Consider the following 19,969-nt stretch of genomic DNA (forward strand, 5'->3'; position numbering starts at 1 on the left):
ACACTGTCACCCTTTATTACATAGTAAAAAAACAGATTTTTTTTTTTTATTCATAACTTCAATAGCTTTTAAAGTATTCGTCATATTACTTCAGAACGAGTTTACCCCTATGTGGGGGCGAATGAGTTAAATCCTAATGAGGCAGCCTCTCCCCCCTGTCAATCACTCCTGTAACCACGCCCACCTGCTCTGAGACTCCGCCCCCTCTCAGATCTGAACCGCTTCTCCTCAGCGTCTCCTCTGTACCCGGTAAACATGGCGATGGTGTCCGTCCTGTCCTCTGCTGATAGATTCATACTCAGATCTTTATCCTCCACAGTCTACAGAGTCCACAGCTACAAGGTCGGTGCACATTCATGACACATAAATGTACGAGCTTTACCTCAGCTGTACACCCTGCTCTGTGCTGCTGTTAGCCTTCATGCTAACCTGCTCCTGTATTACGCATTTAAATGATCAGACGTTCTGATATTATTGCACTTTTATATCACTTTTATTGAAGGTTTATGATCTCAGAATGATACGATCTGACACCAGGTGTGTGCCGGGGTTATAAAGTGCTGATAACGATGCTGCTGTGTGTTGATTGCTGTGTGTCCTTGGTGAGGAATGTTATCAGTTGTAAAGGTGTCATGGAGATATCACGTGTTAAACATTTATCATCCTTATACCTTCACACGTTTGCAAATGAAACTACTGGAATGCACGTGGTTTAGGAATTTATTTCATTTCTACAGGCCTGGGTTCGAGTTCTACCTGGGGACCATAACATTAAAACCACCTCACTGTCCATTTTAGAAGCACTTTGTAGTTCTACAATTACTGACTGTTGTCCATCTGTTTCTCTGCATGCTTTGTAGACCCCCCCAGGACCACCACAGAGCAGGTATTATTTAGGTGGTGGATCATTCTCAGCACTGCACTGACACTGACATGGTGGTGGTGTGTTAGTGTGTGTTGTGCTGGTATGAGTGGAGTTTTTAAACACCTCACTGTCACTGCTGGACTGAGAATCGTCCACCAACCAAAAATATCCAGCCGACAGCGCCCCGTGTGCAGCGTCCTGTGAGCACTGATGAAGGTCTAGAAGACGACCGACACAAACAGCAGCAATAGATGAGCGATCGTCTCTGACTTTACATCTACAAGGTGGACCAACTAGGTAGGAGTGTCTAATAGAGTGGACAGTGAGTGGACACGGTGTTTAAAAACTCCAGCAGCGCTGCTGTGTCTGATCCACTCATACCGGCACAACACACACTAACACACCACCACCATGTCAGTGTCACTGCAGTGCTGAGAATCATCCACCACCTAAATAATACCTGCTCTGTGGGGGTCCTGTGGGGGTCCTGACCTTTGAAGAACAGGGTGAAAGGGGGGTAACAAAGCATGCAGAGAAACAGATGGACTACAGTCAGTAATTGTAGAACTACAAAGTGCTTCTATATGGTAAGTGGAGCTGATAAAATGGACAGTGAGTGTAGAAACAAGGAGGTGGTTTTAATGTTATGGCTGATCGGTGTATATAAAGATTTTATGACGGTACAGCACAGTGTCATAAATACTGTAAGAAGAATCATAAGTTCAGTCCTGAGTTACAGGCGGACTTTAGCGAGCTGATTTTGAAACCGTGTGTACTGTGTAAATAAAGCAGAATCACCAGGTCACCTTTATACAGGAGTTTCAGAAAGTATTCGCACCCTGTGACCGTTTGCACTTTGTGTTGTGGGTTCGATGTTGAAAGCATGTGATCGCATTAATCATGATGAACAAAAGTGTTTATGTTCTTTACTTTGACACTAGAAATGTGTCTAGAACTCACGATGCTGCCACCATCATGCTTCACAGTTTGGGCTTCACAGCATGTTCAGTTTTGATCGAATGTCCATATTTGTCATGTCAATGAAGCAACCTTTGGAGGCAGCACTGTGGGTCGGTGAGTAGCACCGATGCCAATCAGCAAGAAGGTCCTGGGTTCGATTCCCAAGTGAAGCGATCTGAGTCCTTTCTTCGTGGAGATTGTATATTCACACCTGGGTCAGTAAGGGCCCCCAGTGCAAACACTGCACTGTCAGGACAAAAACGTCTTCCCAATATGATGCTGCCACCACCATGCTTCACAGCATGTTCAGTTTTGGTCTCATCAGACCCGATGATCTTTTTGAAGTTTGCTGAGAAGCAACCAGGTTTTGTACGTTATTAGATGACTTAAATGAGATTCTATGTTTGTTTGTTTGTTTGTTTACAGTCGTGTAGCTGTTATTTCTCCACGTCGTCTCGGCGGCGCACTCGCTTTTACTCGGACGCTACAGAAGCAGTGAGAGATATTCCCGATGGAGCAACAGTGCTGGTTGGAGGTCAGTATTTCTAACAAAGCAAAATCACTGAAGTTCTGTTGTTTTATTTGGATTTTTCTTTGTAACTGGTGTCGTTTTTGAATGTGAATTGGGTTTGTTGTTGTTTTTGGTCGTAGGTTTCGGTCTGTGTGGAATCCCGGAGAATCTGATAAACAGTCTGTTGAAGACGGGAGTGAAGAGGCTGACCGCCGTCAGTAATAACGCCGGGTACGTAAGAGAAAAGAGAAAATGAATCTTTTGAGGGATTGATTTGCATTTCTTGCTCTCAGCGCTGGTATTAAAGTGAATGTGTAATAAATTTGCACTCGCTTCAGTGAATCCGGGTCACAGGAAGTCACGCCGTCGGTTAATAAACAATAAAATAAGTTTCGGCTCATTGACCAGCCACACGCAGCTGACGGCTCAGTGCTGAATAATGCCAGAACGTCCTGCAACAGTCCTGCAGTATAGTAAACAAACACACCTCTAACAACAATAAACATGTCCTTTCATTAGATATACTCATTTCCCCTCTGTACTGTGGTAACTCTGCTCCAGAAACAGGCTTAAATCCCTGCGACAGGGGGGTTTGTTTTGTGTTTGTGATTAAAAAAAAGTTAGAAATAATACATAATCCAAATGCACTTCCAACCAGGGTTGCCAGATTGTGGTTCTGAAACAACCAATATGCGAGAGATTTGTGGCTCCTATAGGCACCTATTTATTCTGAACACCTGGCAACCCCACATCCCACATAAAGCAATTTTTATTCCTACAAAGAAATGTATTCGAACCTGATTAGGGTTGCCAGGTATTCACCACATGCTCAGTTTGGTCACGGCTGTATATCTGGCAACCCTTAGCATGCATATGTGAATGCGTTCGTGCAGGGTGGATGAGTTCGGACTCGGCCTCCTCCTGAAGACCAAGCAGATCAAGCGGATGATTTCCTCCTATGTGGGAGAGAACGTGGAGTTCGAGAGGCAGTACCTGTCCGGAGAGCTGGAGGTGGAGCTAACACCACAGGTGAGATTTACACCACGTGGTCTCACACCTGTGTTTGCTTACAACACACGCTTGCACTCATTTTCCATCCCACATCAGTCCTTCAGCTTCTCGTTCATCTTCAGGGTTGCCAGATATGAGTTACCTAAACTGAGATACTGTCTTAAATAGTGTGTAGCTTTGATCTGGATCTGTTCTGATTCTGATTCTGGTTCTGTGTGTTTAGGGGACCTTGGCAGAGCGGATCAGGGCCGGAGGAGCAGGTATCCCAGCATTCTTCACTGCCACAGGTTACGGTACATTGATTCAGGAGGGGGGCTCTCCTATTAAATATAACACAGACGGAAGCATCGCCATCGCCAGTGAACCACGAGAGGTGTATATATATACAGTGTATCACAAAAGTGAGTACACCCCTCACATTTCTGCAGATATTTAAGTATATCTTTTCATGGGACAACACTGACAAAATGACACTTTGACACAATGAAAAGTAGTCTGTGTGCAGCTTATATAACAGTGTAAATTTATTCTTCCCTCAAAATAACTCAATATACAGCCATTAATGTCTAAACCACCGGCAACAAAAGTGAGTACACCCCTTAGTGAAAGTTCATGAAGTGTCAATATTTTGTGTGGCCACCATTATTTCCCAGAACTGCCTTAACTCTCCTGGGCATGGAGTTTACCAGAGCTTCACAGGTTGCCACTGGAATGCTTTTCCACTCCTCCATGACGACATCACGGAGCTGGCGGATATTCGAGACTTTGCGCTCCTCCACCTTCCGCTTGAGGATGCCCCAAAGATGTTCTATTGGGTTTAGGTCTGGAGACATGCTTGGCCAGTCCATCACCTTTACCCTCAGCCTCTTCAATAAAGCAGTGGTCGTCTTAGAGGTGTGTTTGGGGTCATTATCATGCTGGAACACTGCCCTGCGACCCAGTTTCCGGAGGGAGGGGATCATGCTCTGCTTCAGTATTTCACAGTACATATTGGAGTTCATGTGTCCCTCAATGAAATGTAACTCCCCAACACCTGCTGCACTCATGCAGCCCCAGACCATGGCATTCCCACCACCATGCTTGACTGTAGGCATGACACACTTATCTTTGTACTCCTCACCTGATTGCCGCCACACATGCTTGAGACCATCTGAACCAAACAAATTAATCTTGGTCTCATCAGACCATAGGACATGGTTCCAGTAATCCATGTCCTTTGTTGACATGTCTTCAGCAAACTGTTTGCGGGCTTTCTTGTGTAGAGACTTCAGAAGAGGCTTCCTTCTGGGGTGACAGCCATGCAGACCAATTTGATGTAGTGTGCGGCGTATGGTCTGAGCACTGACAGGCTGACCCCCCACCTTTTCAATCTCTGCAGCAATGCTGACAGCACTCCTGCGCCTATCTTTCAAAGACAGCAGTTTGTCAGGATGTGACGCTGAGCACGTGTACTCAGCTTCTTTGGACGACCAACGGTCTGTTCTGAGTGGACCCTGCTCTTTTAAAACGCTGGATGATCTTGGCCACTGTGCTGCAGCTCAGTTTCAGGGTGTTGGCAATCTTCTTGTAGCCTTGGCCATCTTCATGTAGTGCAACAATTCGTCTTTTAAGATCCTCAGAGAGTTATTTGCCATGAGGTGCCATGTTGGAATTTTCAGTGACCAGTATGAGAGAGTGTGAGAGCTGTACTACTAAATTGAACACACCTGCTCCCTATGCACACCTGAGACCTAGTAACACTAACGAGTCACATGACTTTTTGGAGGGAAAATGACAAGCAGTGCTCAATTTGGACATTTAGGGGTGTAGTCTCTTAGGGGTGTACTCACTTTTGTTGCCGGTGGTTTAGACATTAATGGCTGTATATTGAGTTATTTTGAGGGAAGAATAAATTTACACTGTTATATAAGCTGCACACAGACTACTTTTCATTGTGTCAAAGTGTCATTTTGTCAGTGTTGTCCCATGAAAAGATATACTTAAATATCTGCAGAAATGTGAGGGGTGTACTCACTTTTGTGATACACTGTATATATATACATTATATCTTCTGAATATTTGAATGAACTATATGTGATTAAAATGATTTAAATATAAATAAATAAATAATAATGATGATATTTGTGTGTGCGCTGGTGTTCAGGTGCGTGAGTTTGGTGGGAGACACTTTGTAATGGAGAAGTCCATCACAGGAGATTTTGCTCTGGTTAAAGCCTGGAAAGCAGATCGAGCAGGAAACGTTATATTCAGGTACCGTTACTACATCATACATTCGTCCACTCATCTATAATGTAAAGCAATGTGTATAATGTAACCCACTGTAAATATAATGTCACCCGGCGTGTATATAATGTTACACAGTGTGTATGTAAGGTAAGCCAGCATGTATATAAGGTCAATTAGTGTATATCATGTAACCAAGCGTGTATATAGTGTAAATCAGTGTATATAATGCAACCCAGCATGTATATAATGTAACCAAGCGTTTATATAACGCAAGCCAGCGAGTATATAATGTTACTCAGTGTGTGTATATCGGGTAAATTAGTGTATGTAGTGTTAATGTAATTCGCTGTGTATATAATGTAAATCAGTGTATATAATGTAAACAAGCGTTTATATAACGTACACCAGCGTGTATATTATAATACCCAGCCTGTGTATATACGGTAAATTAGTGTATATAATGTAACCCTGCATGTATATAATGTAATTTGCTGTGTGTATACGGAAAATATGTGTATGTAATGTAAACAAGCGTTTATATAACGTAAGCCAGCGTGTATATAATGTTACCCAGTGTGTGTATATATGGTAAATTAGTGTATAATGTAATTCGCTGTATATATGGGGTAAATCAGTGTATATAATGTAAGCCAGCATATATATATATAATGTAACCCACTGTGGGTATAAGATAAATCAGTGTATATAGAGTAAATCAGTGTATATAGTGTAATCCAGTGTGTATATAATGTAACCCTCTGTGAATATAAGGTAAATCGGTGTATATAATGTAAGCCAGTGTGTATGTAAGGTAAGTCAGTGTATATATTGTAAGCCAGCATGTATATGATGTGCCATGCTGTGTATCTAATGTAGCCCAGCGTTATATAAGGCAAATCAGTGTATATAATGTACCATGCTGTGTATATAAGGTTACCCAGCACGTATATATGGTCAGTGTATATAATGTAACCAAGCATGTATGATTTGTTGAAGGATTAAATGAAGCTGTTATGTTTTAGCACCACCAGGTGGCAGTGTGTGCTCTAGAATGAGAATCAGTAGTTCTTATCACCCACTCTGTACAGTAAAGTTCCTCTACAGTGGATGATGATGATGATGATGATGATACATGAAACCACAGTGACTCCTGAAGATAATGTGGAAGCATCAGTGATGTTCCTGTCCAACCTGTATCATGTTACATTTCTGTTTCTGATGTTTCCTTTCTCTGTTTTTACTGGAACAGGAAAACAGCCCGGAACTTTAACCAGCCGATGTGTAAAGCAGCCAAGATGACCATCGTAGAGGTGAGTAGTTCATCTCACAAAATCCCAGTTCTGTGTACACTGATGTTCCTATAGAACCTATAGAAGATTGTGTCTGTGTAGAATGTGCAGTGGTGCTGTAATACTGAACGATACTCTGATGATCTGATGATGTGATTTCTCTCGTGTGATAATGAAGCACAGATCAGATGTTTCCGTTCCACCCTGCGTCATCAGATCAGATTTAATGGTGTGTGACGCTTCCAAAAAAAGAACAGACGTTAGGGACGTCCTGGAGGGGCTTCACTCTACTGCACTTTAGTCCTCCTAACTATCATTGTGTGTGGGGAATTGTATGTGTGTCTAGTGTGTAGTGTATTGTGTGTGCATATAGTGTGTGTGGGTTGCGCATGGTGTTTGTGGGGGTTGTGTATAGTGTGGGTAGTGTATGTGGGTTGTGTTTAGTGTGTGTGTGTAGTGTATTGTGTGTTTATATAGTATGTAGTGTTTGTGGGGGTTGTGTATAATGTGTGTGTGGGTAGTGTATGGGGTGTGTTTAGTGTGTGTGTGTGTAGTGTATTGTGTGTTTATATAGTATGTAGTGTTTGTGGGGGTTGTGTATAGTGTGTGTATAGTGTGTGTGGATAGTGTATATTATGTAATGTATTGTGTGTTTATATAGTGTTTTGTGTGGGTAGTGTATGGTGTGTGTGTAGTGTATTGTGTGTTTATATAGTATGTAGTGTTTGTGGGGGTTGTGTATAATGTGTGTGTGGGTAGTGTATGGGGTGTGTTTAGTGTGTGTGTGTGTAGTGTATTGTGTGTTTATATAGTATGTAGTGTTTGTGGGGGTTGTGTATAGTGTGTGTATTGTGTGTGTGGGTAGTGTATGGGGTGTGTTTGCTTGTGGGTTGTGTTTAGTGTGTGTGTAGTGTATTGTGTGTGCATATAGTGTGTGTTGGGGGGTTGTGTATGGTGTGTGTGTAGTGTATAGTGTTTGTGGGGGTTGTGTATAGTGTGTGTGGATAGTGTATATTATGTAATGTATTGTGTGTTTATATAGTGTTTTGTGTGGGTAGTGTATGGTGTGTGTGTAGTGTATTGTGTGTTTATATAGTATGTAGTGTTTGTGGGGGTTGTGTATAATGTGTGTGTGGGTAGTGTATGGGGTGTGTTTGCTTGTGGGTTGTGTTTATTGTGTGTGTGTAGTGTATTGTGTGTACAGTGTGTAGTGTATTGTGTGTGCATATAGTGTGTGTGGGGGGGGGGTTATGTATGGTGTTTGTGGGGGTTGTGTATAGTGTGTAATGTACTGTGTGTTTATATAGTGTGTATTGTGTGTGGGTAGTGTATGGTGTGTGTCTGGGTTGTGTATAGTGTGTCAAGTGTAATGTGTGTGTAGTGCATTGTGTGGGTATTGTATGTGTGTCTAGTGTTTTGTGTATAATGTAATGTGTTTAGTGTCTAGTGTTTTGTGTATAATGTAATGTGTTTAGTGTGTAGTGTTTTGTGTATAATGTAATGTGTTTAGTGTGTAGTGTTTTGTGTATAATGTAATGTGTTTAGTGTGTAGTGTTTTGTGTATAATGTGTCTAGTGTATAGTGTATTGTGTGTGTTTATAGTGTGTAGTGTATTGTGTGTGCATATGGTGTGTGTGTGTGTCTGTGTGTAGTGTATGGTGATTATAATGTGTGTATGAATGCTGTCATACACTTTTACTCCTCCATCGTGCTTTACAGCAGTGTGTCTGCGCTGCTCCAGAGTCCAATGCTGCTGTGCTCTACACCACTCCAGCTGACAAACACAACCTCTGGCATGTTCTGAAGTCTGAAGAACCAGGCATGTTTGTGCAATAGGGGCGATTTTGCTGTTACTATGGAAACTAGCAGCTCTTTTTCTGGCTGTGTCCAAAATAACAGCGTAGTATTTATGTGGTTTGGGACACAGCCATGGTTGGAACGGAACACCCACCCATCATCAGTCAGTAATCTCAGGCCGACTCTGAACTCCGTTCTCCTCGCGTGTTCTCAGGTGGAGGAGATCGTGGACGTGGGGACGTTCGCCGAGGAGGACGTCCACATCCCCAGCGTTTACGTACACCGCGTCGTCAAGGGCAACAGCTACGAAAAGCGCATCGAGGTAAGGAAGCGAGCACCTCCACGTGACCACTAGGCTCCATCCTCACCCCATCACCTGTCTCTGGCCCTCATCTTCATCCCTGTCCTGTCCTCGCTGGCTTCATGGGCCACACGTCTTTTCCCTGTATTATTCCTCCAGGTCCATCTTTGTCCTCATCCTCACCGGCCCCGTCTCCACTCCCACCTCCATCCCTGCTCTCTCTCCACAGGGTGTGCTGGTCCTGTTTTAGTTCGGTTCTGTAGTTCCTCTGATGGTGCTCCTCATGCTCCCGTGTTTGCTCCTGTAGAAACGCACCATTAAGAAAGCTCAGGCGGAGAAGCCCAAACCCAAGAAAGATTCGGACATCGTGAGGGAGCGGATCATTCGCAGAGCCGCGCTGGAGTTCCAGGACGGCATGTACGGTACGTTTATAAAGAAACGAGGAAGAGTTCACCCTGCTCTGTATGTATCAGTTTTTATTGGAACCAAGCTGGGAACCAAGCGTTCCTCGGTTCTGAACCTATTTATTTTTGGTAAAAATGCACAAAATAATTCAAAATGTGTGCAAACTGAAACGTAACCCAAACCTTAAGCGACCTTTATTTCCCCACACAGGCCACATTTTCAGGGCGTCGTGCTGCTCTTGCTTTATTTTGACGGAAACGTAATCAAACGATCAATTTTTTATATTATCGAATGTATTTTTTTTTGTTTGTTTCGGATTCTTTTCAGCTAATCTGGGGATTGGAATCCCGATGCTGGCCAGTAACTTTATCAAACCTGATATCAACGTCTACCTGCAGAGTGAGAACGGCATTCTGGGATTGGTAAGCATGATGTCTGTCTGATCTGCTGCAACATCGTCCGAGTCACGTAAACATCAGACGCTCTGTTATTCACTACATACGGTTCAACGTGGGTTTCATGTTTCTCATGAGATACGCTCGCCCCCTCCGACACGCGTGCATCTTTTCACCCGCACGAGGCGAGTTCAGATGCGGATCAGCCTTGTGTACGGAGAGCCACACCCTGATCAACGTATTATTCCCCAACTCGGAGGTCGTAATTGCACCAGTTATGAGGAACCCTGGTCTGGCTCAACCCACCCTGAACAACAGCCAATCCTTGTTTGTGTGGCCACCCAGCCCCAGATGGCAGAGCTGAGGTTCAATACGATGTATTTGAAGTCCCAGCTCCGGTGTGTTTTACCGCTGCGCCACCTGAGCGGCAGGTCACACACATTTAACAGTGGTTTCCAGATTGCCCCTGATTCCCTGAATCTTTTCACAGTGTTGAGTACCTAAATTAAAAAAACAGATGAAAGACCTAAATTATGCACAATACTTGGGAAAATGTTGATTTTAAATTGATTGATCCATCATTACTTCAGCAGTTACTAAATAATAAGTGGTTTAATATTTATTCACGTTAGTATAGAACACCAGACCAAACATTACTTAATGATATTGATTCATTATTTTGAGTTATTGTGGCTGTTTTTTTTTTATTATTTAGGGACCGTATCCTACAGAAGAAGAAGTGGATGCTGATCTAATTAATGCAGGTGAGTTTGTTCTAATCTCGCCATTATTACTTTCATTTCTTTAAATGTTAGAATTTATGTAACGTGTCCATAAACATTTTGGAAGGCCCTGCTGTGTGTAATAATTTGACCCTTTGAGGTAAAACATGTTTATTTTTATTACAAAAATAATAATAATAATGTTGGCTAGATGATTTAAAGAAACTATAAATGAGGTGCTGTGTCCCAAACCACATAGTACACACTCAATAGGTTCAATTCAAATAGTAACAGCATTATGAGTAGAGCACTAACCTGTTAGTACTAGATTGAGATGGAGCCACAGATGTGATCTGTAGGTACTGAGGTGGTTTGGAACCTCTGCATCACGCGTGAGCTTAACACACTATTTCACTTACCATATAGAAACACTTTGTAGTTCTACAATTACTGACTGTAGTCCATCTGTTTCTCTACATGCTTTGTTACCCCCCTTTCATGCTGTTCGTCAATGGTCAGGACCACCACAGAGCAGGTATTATTTAGGTGGTGGATCATTCTCAGCACTGCAGTGACACTGACATGGTGGTGGTGTGTTAGTGTGTGTTGTGCTGGTATGAGTGGATCAGACACAGCAGCGCTGCTGGAGTTTTTAAACACCGTGTCCACTCACTGTCCACTCTGGTAGACACTCCTACCTAGTCGGTCCACCTTGTAGATGTAAAGTCAGAGACGATCGCTCATCTATTGCTGCTGTTTGAGTCGCTCATCTTCTAGACCTTCATCAGTGGTCACAGGACGCCGCCCACGGGGTGCTGTCGGCTGGATATGTTTGGTTGGTGGACTATTCTCGGTCCAGCAGTGACAGTGAGGTGTTTAAAAACTCCAGCAGCACCAGCACAACACACACTAACACACCACCACCATGTCAGCGTCACTGCAGTGCTGAGAATCATCCACCACCTAAATAATACCTGCTCTGTGGTGGTCCTGACCATTGAAGAACAGCATGAAAGGGGGGTAACAAAGCATGTAGAAAAACAGATGGACTACAGTCAGTAATTGTAGAACTACAAAGTGCTTTTATATGGTAAGTGGAGCTGATAAAATGTATGTGTGCTTTATCTTTTTTAGGAAAGGAAACGGTGACGGTGCTTCCCGGAGCTTCTTACTTCTCCAGCGATGAATCCTTCGCCATGATCAGAGGGTAAAATACACAAACATTTTAATCTGTATGTATATAAACATAATATAGTATAAGTGAACTGGTGTGGTTTGGTGGGATAGAGCTCTGTAGGGTTAATCGTGTGTGTGTGTGTGTGTGTGTGTGTGTGTGTGTGTGGGAAGGGGCCTGGCTGCAGTTAAGCGCCGAATTTACTGTTTTTATTGAATTTGTGGGGAACAAAACCGCAGAAATGACGCAGCCGAAGGAATAAAAGCACCCGGGAGAAAATCAATCCCGACCTTTAAGACAGCAGCGGAGGCTTTACAGCAGAAAAGCTTCATTTCTCACCTCGCGGACGGACATAAATACGACTCCGAGGGTCCGAGCTGCTTAAAGGTGAAGGATTGATGGTGCAAACGAACGCCTCGCTGTTAGCAGCGCGGCCATACGTCTCAGTAATGTTCTAGCGTCCGGTTTTTAATGGCTCTGGTCCTGAAACTAAAGCTCCTGTACTACTTGACTACAAATCCCATAATTCTCGTCTCATAATATCACTTAATCCGGTTCTCTTATCATCTAAAATACACTATATGATCAAAAGTATTTGGACAACTGCTAAACCGTCAGCCCGGCATTGTTTTCATGAGGGTGGATGGGTGTGGTTTTAATGTTTTGGCTCATCAGTGTACATTCCCCAACTACATAACACACAATACTTATTATTATTATTATTATTATTAGTTGTTTTGTGTTTTTTCTTGAAGTGGCCACATTAATCTGACCATGCTGGGAGCCATGCAGGTGTCCAGGTACGGTGATCTGGCCAACTGGATGATCCCGGTAAGTTCATGCTGTTCACACCATGTAGTTTTCACTGTGGTTTATATTACACAGCTTTGGTTCCACTGCGAGCCACCAGAACATCTTTAATGAAGGGATGAACGTGTAGGTGAATAATGTGGATGTATTGAGTGTAAGGATGAATGGATGAATGAATGGGTGGATAATGCATACGAATGTGTATGAATGAATGATCAGGTGAGTAAAGTGGATGTACTGACTGTAGTGATGAATGGATGAATGGATGGGTGAATAATGTGGATCTACTGGATGAACAGGTGAATAATGTGGATGTACTGACTAAGAATGAATGGGTGAATGAATGGGTGGATAATGCATATGAATGTGTATGAATGAATGATCAGGTGAATAAAGTGGATGATCTGAGTGTAGTGATTAATGGATGAATAAACAGGTGAATAATGTGGATGTACTGATTAGTGATGAATAAATCGATGAATGGGTGAATAATGTGAATGTACAAAGTGTAGTAATAAACGAATGGATGAATTAACGGGTGATTAATGCAGAGTTACTGGATGAATGGGTGAATAATGTGGATGTACTGAGTGTTAGGATTAATATATGAACGGGTGAATAATGCAGAGTTACTGGATGAATGGGTGAATAATGTGGATGTACTGAGTGTCGTGATAAATGAATGAATGAATGAATGAACGGGTGAATAATGTGGATGTACTGACTGCAGTGATGAATGAATGGATGAACGGGTGAATAATGCAGAGTTACTGGATGAATGGGTGAATAATGTGGATGTACTGAGTGTCGTGAGGAATGAATGAATGAACAGGTGAATAATGCAGATTTACTGAATAAACGGTTGAATAATGTAGATGTACTGAGTGTAGTGATGAATTGATGAATAAACAGTTAAATAATGCAGATCTACCGACTGTAGTGACGAATGAATGGATGACCAGGTGAATAATGTGGATGTACTGACTGTAGGAATGAATGAATGGCTAAGTAATGTGGATATACTGACTGTAGTGATGAATGAACGGGTGAATAATGTGGATGTACTGACTGTAGTGATGAATGAACGGATGAACGGCTGAATAATGCAGATCAACTGGATGAATGGGTGAATAATGTGGATGTACAGACTGCAGTAATGAATGAAAGGGTGAATAATGTGGATGTACAGACTGCAGTAATGAATGAACGAGTGAATAATGTGGATGTACAGACTGCAGTAATGAATGAACGGATGAACGGGTGAATAATGTGGATGTACCAGCTGTAAGAATGAATAAATGAATGGCTGAATAATGTGGATGTACTGAGTGTAGTGACGAATGAATGGATGAACATGTGAATAATGCAGAGTTACTGGATGAACAGGTGAATAATGTGGATGTACTGAGTGTAAGGATGAATGAATGAACGGATGAACGGGTGAATAATGTGGATGTACTTATTGTATGGATGAATGATCAGATAAATAATGCAGATTTATTGACTAGTGATGAATGGATGAGCAGTTGAATAATGTTGATGTACGGACTGCAGTAATGAATGAATGGAGGAACATGTGAATAATGCAGTTACTGGATGAATAGGTGAATAATGTGGATGTACTGAGTGTAAGGATGGATGGATGAACGGGTGAATAACGTGGATCTACAGACTGCAGTAATGAATGAAAGGATGAATGGGTGAATAATGTGCACGTATGGACTGCAGTAATTAATGAATGAACGGGTGAATAATGTGGATGTACTGAGTGTAAGGATGAATGAATGAACGGGTGAATGGGTGAATAATGTGGATGTACTGAGTGTAAGGATGAATGAATGAACGGGTGAATAACGTGGATGTACTGAGTGTAAGGATGAATGAATGAACGGGTGAATAATGTGGATGTACTGAGTGTAAGAATGAATGAATGGGTGAATAATGTAGATGTACTGAGTGTAAGGATGAATGAATGAACGGGTGAATAATGTGGATGTACTGAGTGTAAGAATGAATGAATGAACGGGTGAATAATGTGGATGTACTGAGTGTAAGGATGAATGAATGAACAGGTGAATAATGTGGATGTACTGAGTGTAAGGATGAATGAATGAACGGGTGAATAATGTAGATGTACTGAGTGTAAGGATGAATGAATGAACGGGTGAATAATGTGGATGTACTGAGTGTAAGGATGAATGAATGAACGGGTGAATAATGTAGATGTACTGAGTGTAAGGATGAATGAATGAACGGGTGAATAATGTGGATGTACTGAGTGTAAGGATGAATGAATGAATGGGTGAATAATGTAGATGTACTGAGTGTAAGGATGAATGAATGAACGGGTGAATAATGTAGATGTACTGAGTGTAAGGATGAATGAATGAACGGGTGAATAATGTGGATGTACTGAGTGTAAGGATGAATGAATGAACGGGTGAATAATGTGGATGTACTGAGTGTAAGGATGAATGAATGAACGGGTGAATAATGTGGATGTACTGAGTGTAAGGATGAATGAATGAACGGGTGAATAATGTAGATGTACTGAGTGTAAGGATGAATGAATGAACGGGTGAATAATGTAGATGTACTGAGTGTAAGGATGAATGAATGAATGAATGGGTGAATAATGTGGATGTACTGAGTGTAAGGATGAATGAATGAACGGGTGAATAATGTGGATGTACTGAGTGTAAGGATGAATGAATGAACGGGTGAATAATGTGGATGTACTGAGTGTACGGATGAATGAATGAACGGGTGAATAATGTAGATGTACTGAGTGTAAGGATGAATGAATGAACGGGTGAATAATGTGGATGTACTGAGTGTAAGGATAAATGAATGAACGGGTGAATAATGTAGATGTACTGAGTGTAAGGATGAATGAATGAACGGGTGAATAATGTGGATGTACTGAGTGTAAGGATGAATGAATGAACGGGTGAACGGGTGAATAATGTGGATGTACTGAGTGTACGGATGAATGAATGAACGGATGAATAACGTGGATGTACTGAGTGTAAGGATGAATGAATGAACGGATGAATAACGTGGATGTACTGAGTGTAAGGATGAATGAATGAACGGGTGAATAATGTGGATGTACTGAGTGTAAGGATGAATGAATGAACGGGTGAATAATGTGGATGTACTGAGTGTAAGGATGAATGAATGAACTGGTGAATAATGTAGATGTACTGAGTGTAAGGATGAATGAATGAACGGATGAATAACGTGGATGTACTGAGTGTAAGGATGAATGAATGAACGGATGAATAACGTGGATGTACTGAGTGTAAGGATGAATGAATGAACGGGTGAATAATGTGGATGTACTGAGTGTAAGGATGAATGAATGAACGGGTGAATAATGTGGATGTACTGAGTGTAAGGATGAATGAATGAACTGGTGAATAATGTAGATGTACTGAGTGTAAGGATGAATGAATGAACGGGTGAATAATGTGGATGTACTGAGTGTAAGGATGAATGAATGAACGGGTGAATAATGTGGATGTACTGAGTGTAAGGATGAATGAATGAACGGGTGAATAATGTAGATGTACTGAGTGTAAGGATGAATGAATGAACGGGTGAATAATGTGGATGTACTGAGTGTAAGGATGAATGAATGAACGGGTGAATAATGTGGATGTACTGAGTGTAAGGATGAATGAATGAACGGGTGAACGGGTGAATAATGTGGATGTACTGAGTGTAAGGATGAATGAATGAACGGATGAACGGGTGAATAATCTGGATGGTTGGTGCTGATATGGACGTGTGAGATGTACCAGCATGCCCGCTGTAGGCTCGCCGCCACAGACGCTGGTGGTTATTTATAGGCGACTTGGCACTGACGGATGCTCGGCGGCTCCTCGCTGCTGAAACTGGAGCTGCTGAAGGTTATTTAGCTCCTTCTCCTGTCTGAGTGAGATACGGCGGCGCGGGGACGAGATCGGGACGGGCGGGGCCGGGGGGGGGGGTGTAGAGGTGCATGTATTTATGTTTACGTGTGGGAGTTAAATGTAAATATAAATATACATCCTGACTGGAGGAGCAGCTTTCGGGTGGCAGATATTTATATTCTCTCCCTGCGCAGCTCGACACCTCGCAGCTCGCTCGGAATAAACAGCCAGATGAACCGAGAGACTCCGCAGATGGTCCGCGCGCAAAATTACAATCAATGTTATTAATACTGTTGTTCACGTCGCTGCCTGGTGCACGCTGGGAAAATAAAACAACAACAACAACGTCAAAACAACAGCGTCAAGGATCTCGCCATCGTTTCCATCTTTTATCCAAAGCCTCTTACGGTTACGACTGAATACAGCATGACCCAACAGTGGTAACTTGGGGGCAGTGGGGCTTGAACCAGCAACCTTCCGATTTTTTGTCCAGTATGTTAAACGCTGCCCTGTTAACTCTACTGGATCAGTGCTGAAGTCAAATGAAACGTTGTTCACCTATCAGATAGTGCTGGTCAAGACTCTTAAGGTCAAGCTACTGGACTAATAAGCAGAAGGTTGTCGGTTTAATCCCCACCTCCTCCACTGTGGGACCCTTGAGCAAGGCCCTTGCTTCTGATGACTGAAAGGTCAAAGCACATTGTGGAAGAGACCACGCCCATCAGAGTAGATATGTGTCCTGTAGCGCTGGTGTATGTGAGGCTGAGGGATCGATCAGACGTCGGGTTGATGGTGGTTCCTCGTGGTTCTCAAACCTCACTTGAATAAAGCCTGTCTGGCAGTGTGGACCAGGATAGAAGGTCTCAAAATGTGGCTCTACAAGAGTTCCAAATACAGATGCCTAACAAAGTCCTGGAAATCATTGCTGAGGCTCTGGGACTCCAGCGAACCACAGTGACAGCGGTGAACCCTCCCGTTTCACCCAGAACGCATCTATTGCTCATCCAGGAGCTCACAGAAGAACATCTAAAGAACGGATGACCTTAAGGACTGGACTGTAAGGTCGTCCCTAAAGAGTCCAGTTTCCAGCTTGGACCATCACCTGGTCTTCAGATGGTTAGATGGAGACTCTGAGTTCTACAAGCCAGAGTGTCTGACCCCCCCACTGTGAAATTTGGTGGAGGGTTCGGTAACAGAGTCGAGCTGCTCGAATTTGTTGCACCATAAGTGGCGCAGAGCCGCCCAACAGCAGCGAGGAAAGTGTGTGTGAGTGTATTGTGTAAGGGTGTGTGTGTGTGTGTGTGAGTGTATTGTGTGTGTGTGTGTGTGTGTGTGTGTGTGTGATGGTAAGTGAGGGGCGATAATTTGGCGTCTGGTTCAGAAACGGGGAAATATTTGATTAGTTGTCATGGAAACGCTCTTCAGCAACCGGCTGTCAGCTACAGTTACAAACCACAAAATCTCAACCTCACCCCCCCCCCCTCGCCCCGTCTCACTCATTCACTCATTCATTTATTCACTCATTCATTCATTCTTTTTTTATTCACTTGTTTATTTATTGAGCTATTCATTTATTTACTTATTCATGTATTCATTCACTCACTCGTTAATTTATTCATGTATTCATGGACTCTCATTTATTTATTCATGTATTCATTCACTCACTTGTTTTTATTTATTTATTTATTTATTTATTCATTCACTCACTCGTTTATTTATTCATGTATTCATTCACTCGTTTGTTTATTTATTTATTTATTTATTTATTTATTTATTCTTTTTTATTCACTTGTTTATTTATCGACCTATTCATTTATTTGTTTATTCATGTATTCATTCACTCACTAATTAAATCACTCAATTATTAATTCATTTACTCACTCATTCATTTATTTATTTATTCATGTATTCATTCACTCACTCGTTTATTTATTCACGTATTCATGGACTCTCATTTATTTATTCATGTATTCATTCACTCACTCGTTTATTTATTCATGTATTCATGGACTCATTTATTTATTCATGTATTCATTCACTCACTTGTTTGTTTATTTATTTATTTATTCATTCTTTTTTATTCACTTGTTTATTTATCGACCTATTCATTTATTTGTTTATTCATGTATTCATTCACTCACTAATTAAATCACTCAATTATTAATTCATTTACTCACTCATTCATTTATTTATTTATTCGTTTATTTATTCATGTATTCATTTACTCATGTATTCATTTACTCAGTTATCAATTTATTCATTCATTCATTTGTTTATTTATTTATTGGTTTGTTTATTTATTCATGTATTCATTCACTTACTTATTTATCCATTCATTTATGCACTCACTCGTGTATTTATTCACTCACTTATTCATTTAATCATTCATTCATTTATTTATTCACTTGTTTATTTATTCACTTATTCATTCATTTATTTACTTATTTATTCACTCATTTGTTTATTTATTCATGTATTTATTTAATCATGTATTCAATTCATTCATTCATTTATTTACACATTCATTTATTTATTCATTCATTTATTATTTCACTCATGCCTTTATTTATAAATGTTTCATTCGTTCACTCATTTGTTTATTCAAGTATTCATTATTTAATTCGTTCATGTATTCACTCATTCATTCATTTACTCATTTATTAATTCATATATTTATTCACTTCATACATTTATTAATTCACCCATGTGTTTATTTATTTATGTATTCCATAGTTCACTCATTTACGCATTTATTTATTCATTCATCCATAGTTCATTTATTCATTAATTCATTTATTTAGTTAAGTATTCATTCACTCATTCATGTATTTATTCACTCGTTCATCTACTCATTTATTAATTCATATACTTATTTATTTATTTATTCATTTTTTTCTCTTCTTCAGTCGTTCATTCATTGAATTCTTCATTCAATTATTCATTTAGTCATTCATTCATTAATTCACTGTTGGTAGAAGGTGTAGTTTTGTTCAAAACTGGGTGCAAAGAGAAAACAATAGAAAATAAAAACATAAATAAATAAAATTGTGCTTACTGAACTTATCCTAATGTTTGTGTGTGTGTGTGTGTGTGTAAAAGTATGGGGGGAATGAATGAGTTAATTCATTAATAATTGGTAATGATAATTGTGAGTGTGTGTGTGTGTGTGTGTGTTTTAGGGTAAGATGGTGAAGGGAATGGGAGGAGCCATGGATCTGGTAGCCAGCGCTGGCACTAAAGTGGTGGTCACAATGGAACACTCCGCCAAGGTGGGTATGGAACATGGGTTTGGGGGCGGGGTCTTGTGTTAGTTTAGAACTAGCCAAAAGAGGGAGGGACACTGGTACTGGTACTGGTACTGGTACTGGGTTTTACATTGCACCCACATAACTGTTGGTTTAGCACTGGAGTCTGCCAGGTTTGTTTTTGATGAATGTTGAGCTGTGGAGTACAGATCTGTAATCACATCATGCGGTCCAAACCGATTATACACACGTGAGTGTTTGTACCTTCTCACATGTATGGACTCAGTTCATCAAGTTTTATTAATCCCAGTTTGGCATATCCACTTCCCCTGTACTCTGCC

The 19,969-nt window shown here is 41.2% G+C and overlaps 1 protein-coding gene across 1 annotated transcript in view; it reads left to right on the forward strand.

Moving 5' to 3' along the window:
* The first annotated feature begins 222 nt into the window (after positions 1–222).
* Positions 223–19,969, forward strand: part of oxct1a (3-oxoacid CoA transferase 1a) — a 34,124-nt gene continuing 14,377 nt past the window's right edge. Inside the window, exons 1-14 of the mRNA XM_062999507.1 lie at positions 223–342; positions 2,252–2,360; positions 2,477–2,567; positions 3,230–3,365; positions 3,571–3,720; positions 5,491–5,597; positions 6,823–6,883; positions 8,874–8,981; positions 9,268–9,382; positions 9,693–9,787; positions 10,476–10,524; positions 11,617–11,689; positions 12,412–12,487; positions 19,563–19,652. Of these exons, the coding sequence (XP_062855577.1) occupies positions 256–342; positions 2,252–2,360; positions 2,477–2,567; positions 3,230–3,365; positions 3,571–3,720; positions 5,491–5,597; positions 6,823–6,883; positions 8,874–8,981; positions 9,268–9,382; positions 9,693–9,787; positions 10,476–10,524; positions 11,617–11,689; positions 12,412–12,487; positions 19,563–19,652 (1,347 nt within the window). The 5' untranslated portion in view covers positions 223–255. The remainder of the gene's footprint in view (positions 343–2,251; positions 2,361–2,476; positions 2,568–3,229; positions 3,366–3,570; positions 3,721–5,490; positions 5,598–6,822; positions 6,884–8,873; positions 8,982–9,267; positions 9,383–9,692; positions 9,788–10,475; positions 10,525–11,616; positions 11,690–12,411; positions 12,488–19,562; positions 19,653–19,969) is intronic.

The sequence above is a fragment of the Trichomycterus rosablanca genome, chromosome 7 (genome assembly GCF_030014385.1).
Source record: "Trichomycterus rosablanca isolate fTriRos1 chromosome 7, fTriRos1.hap1, whole genome shotgun sequence".
In the NCBI taxonomy this organism is placed as follows: Eukaryota; Metazoa; Chordata; class Actinopteri; order Siluriformes; family Trichomycteridae; genus Trichomycterus; species Trichomycterus rosablanca.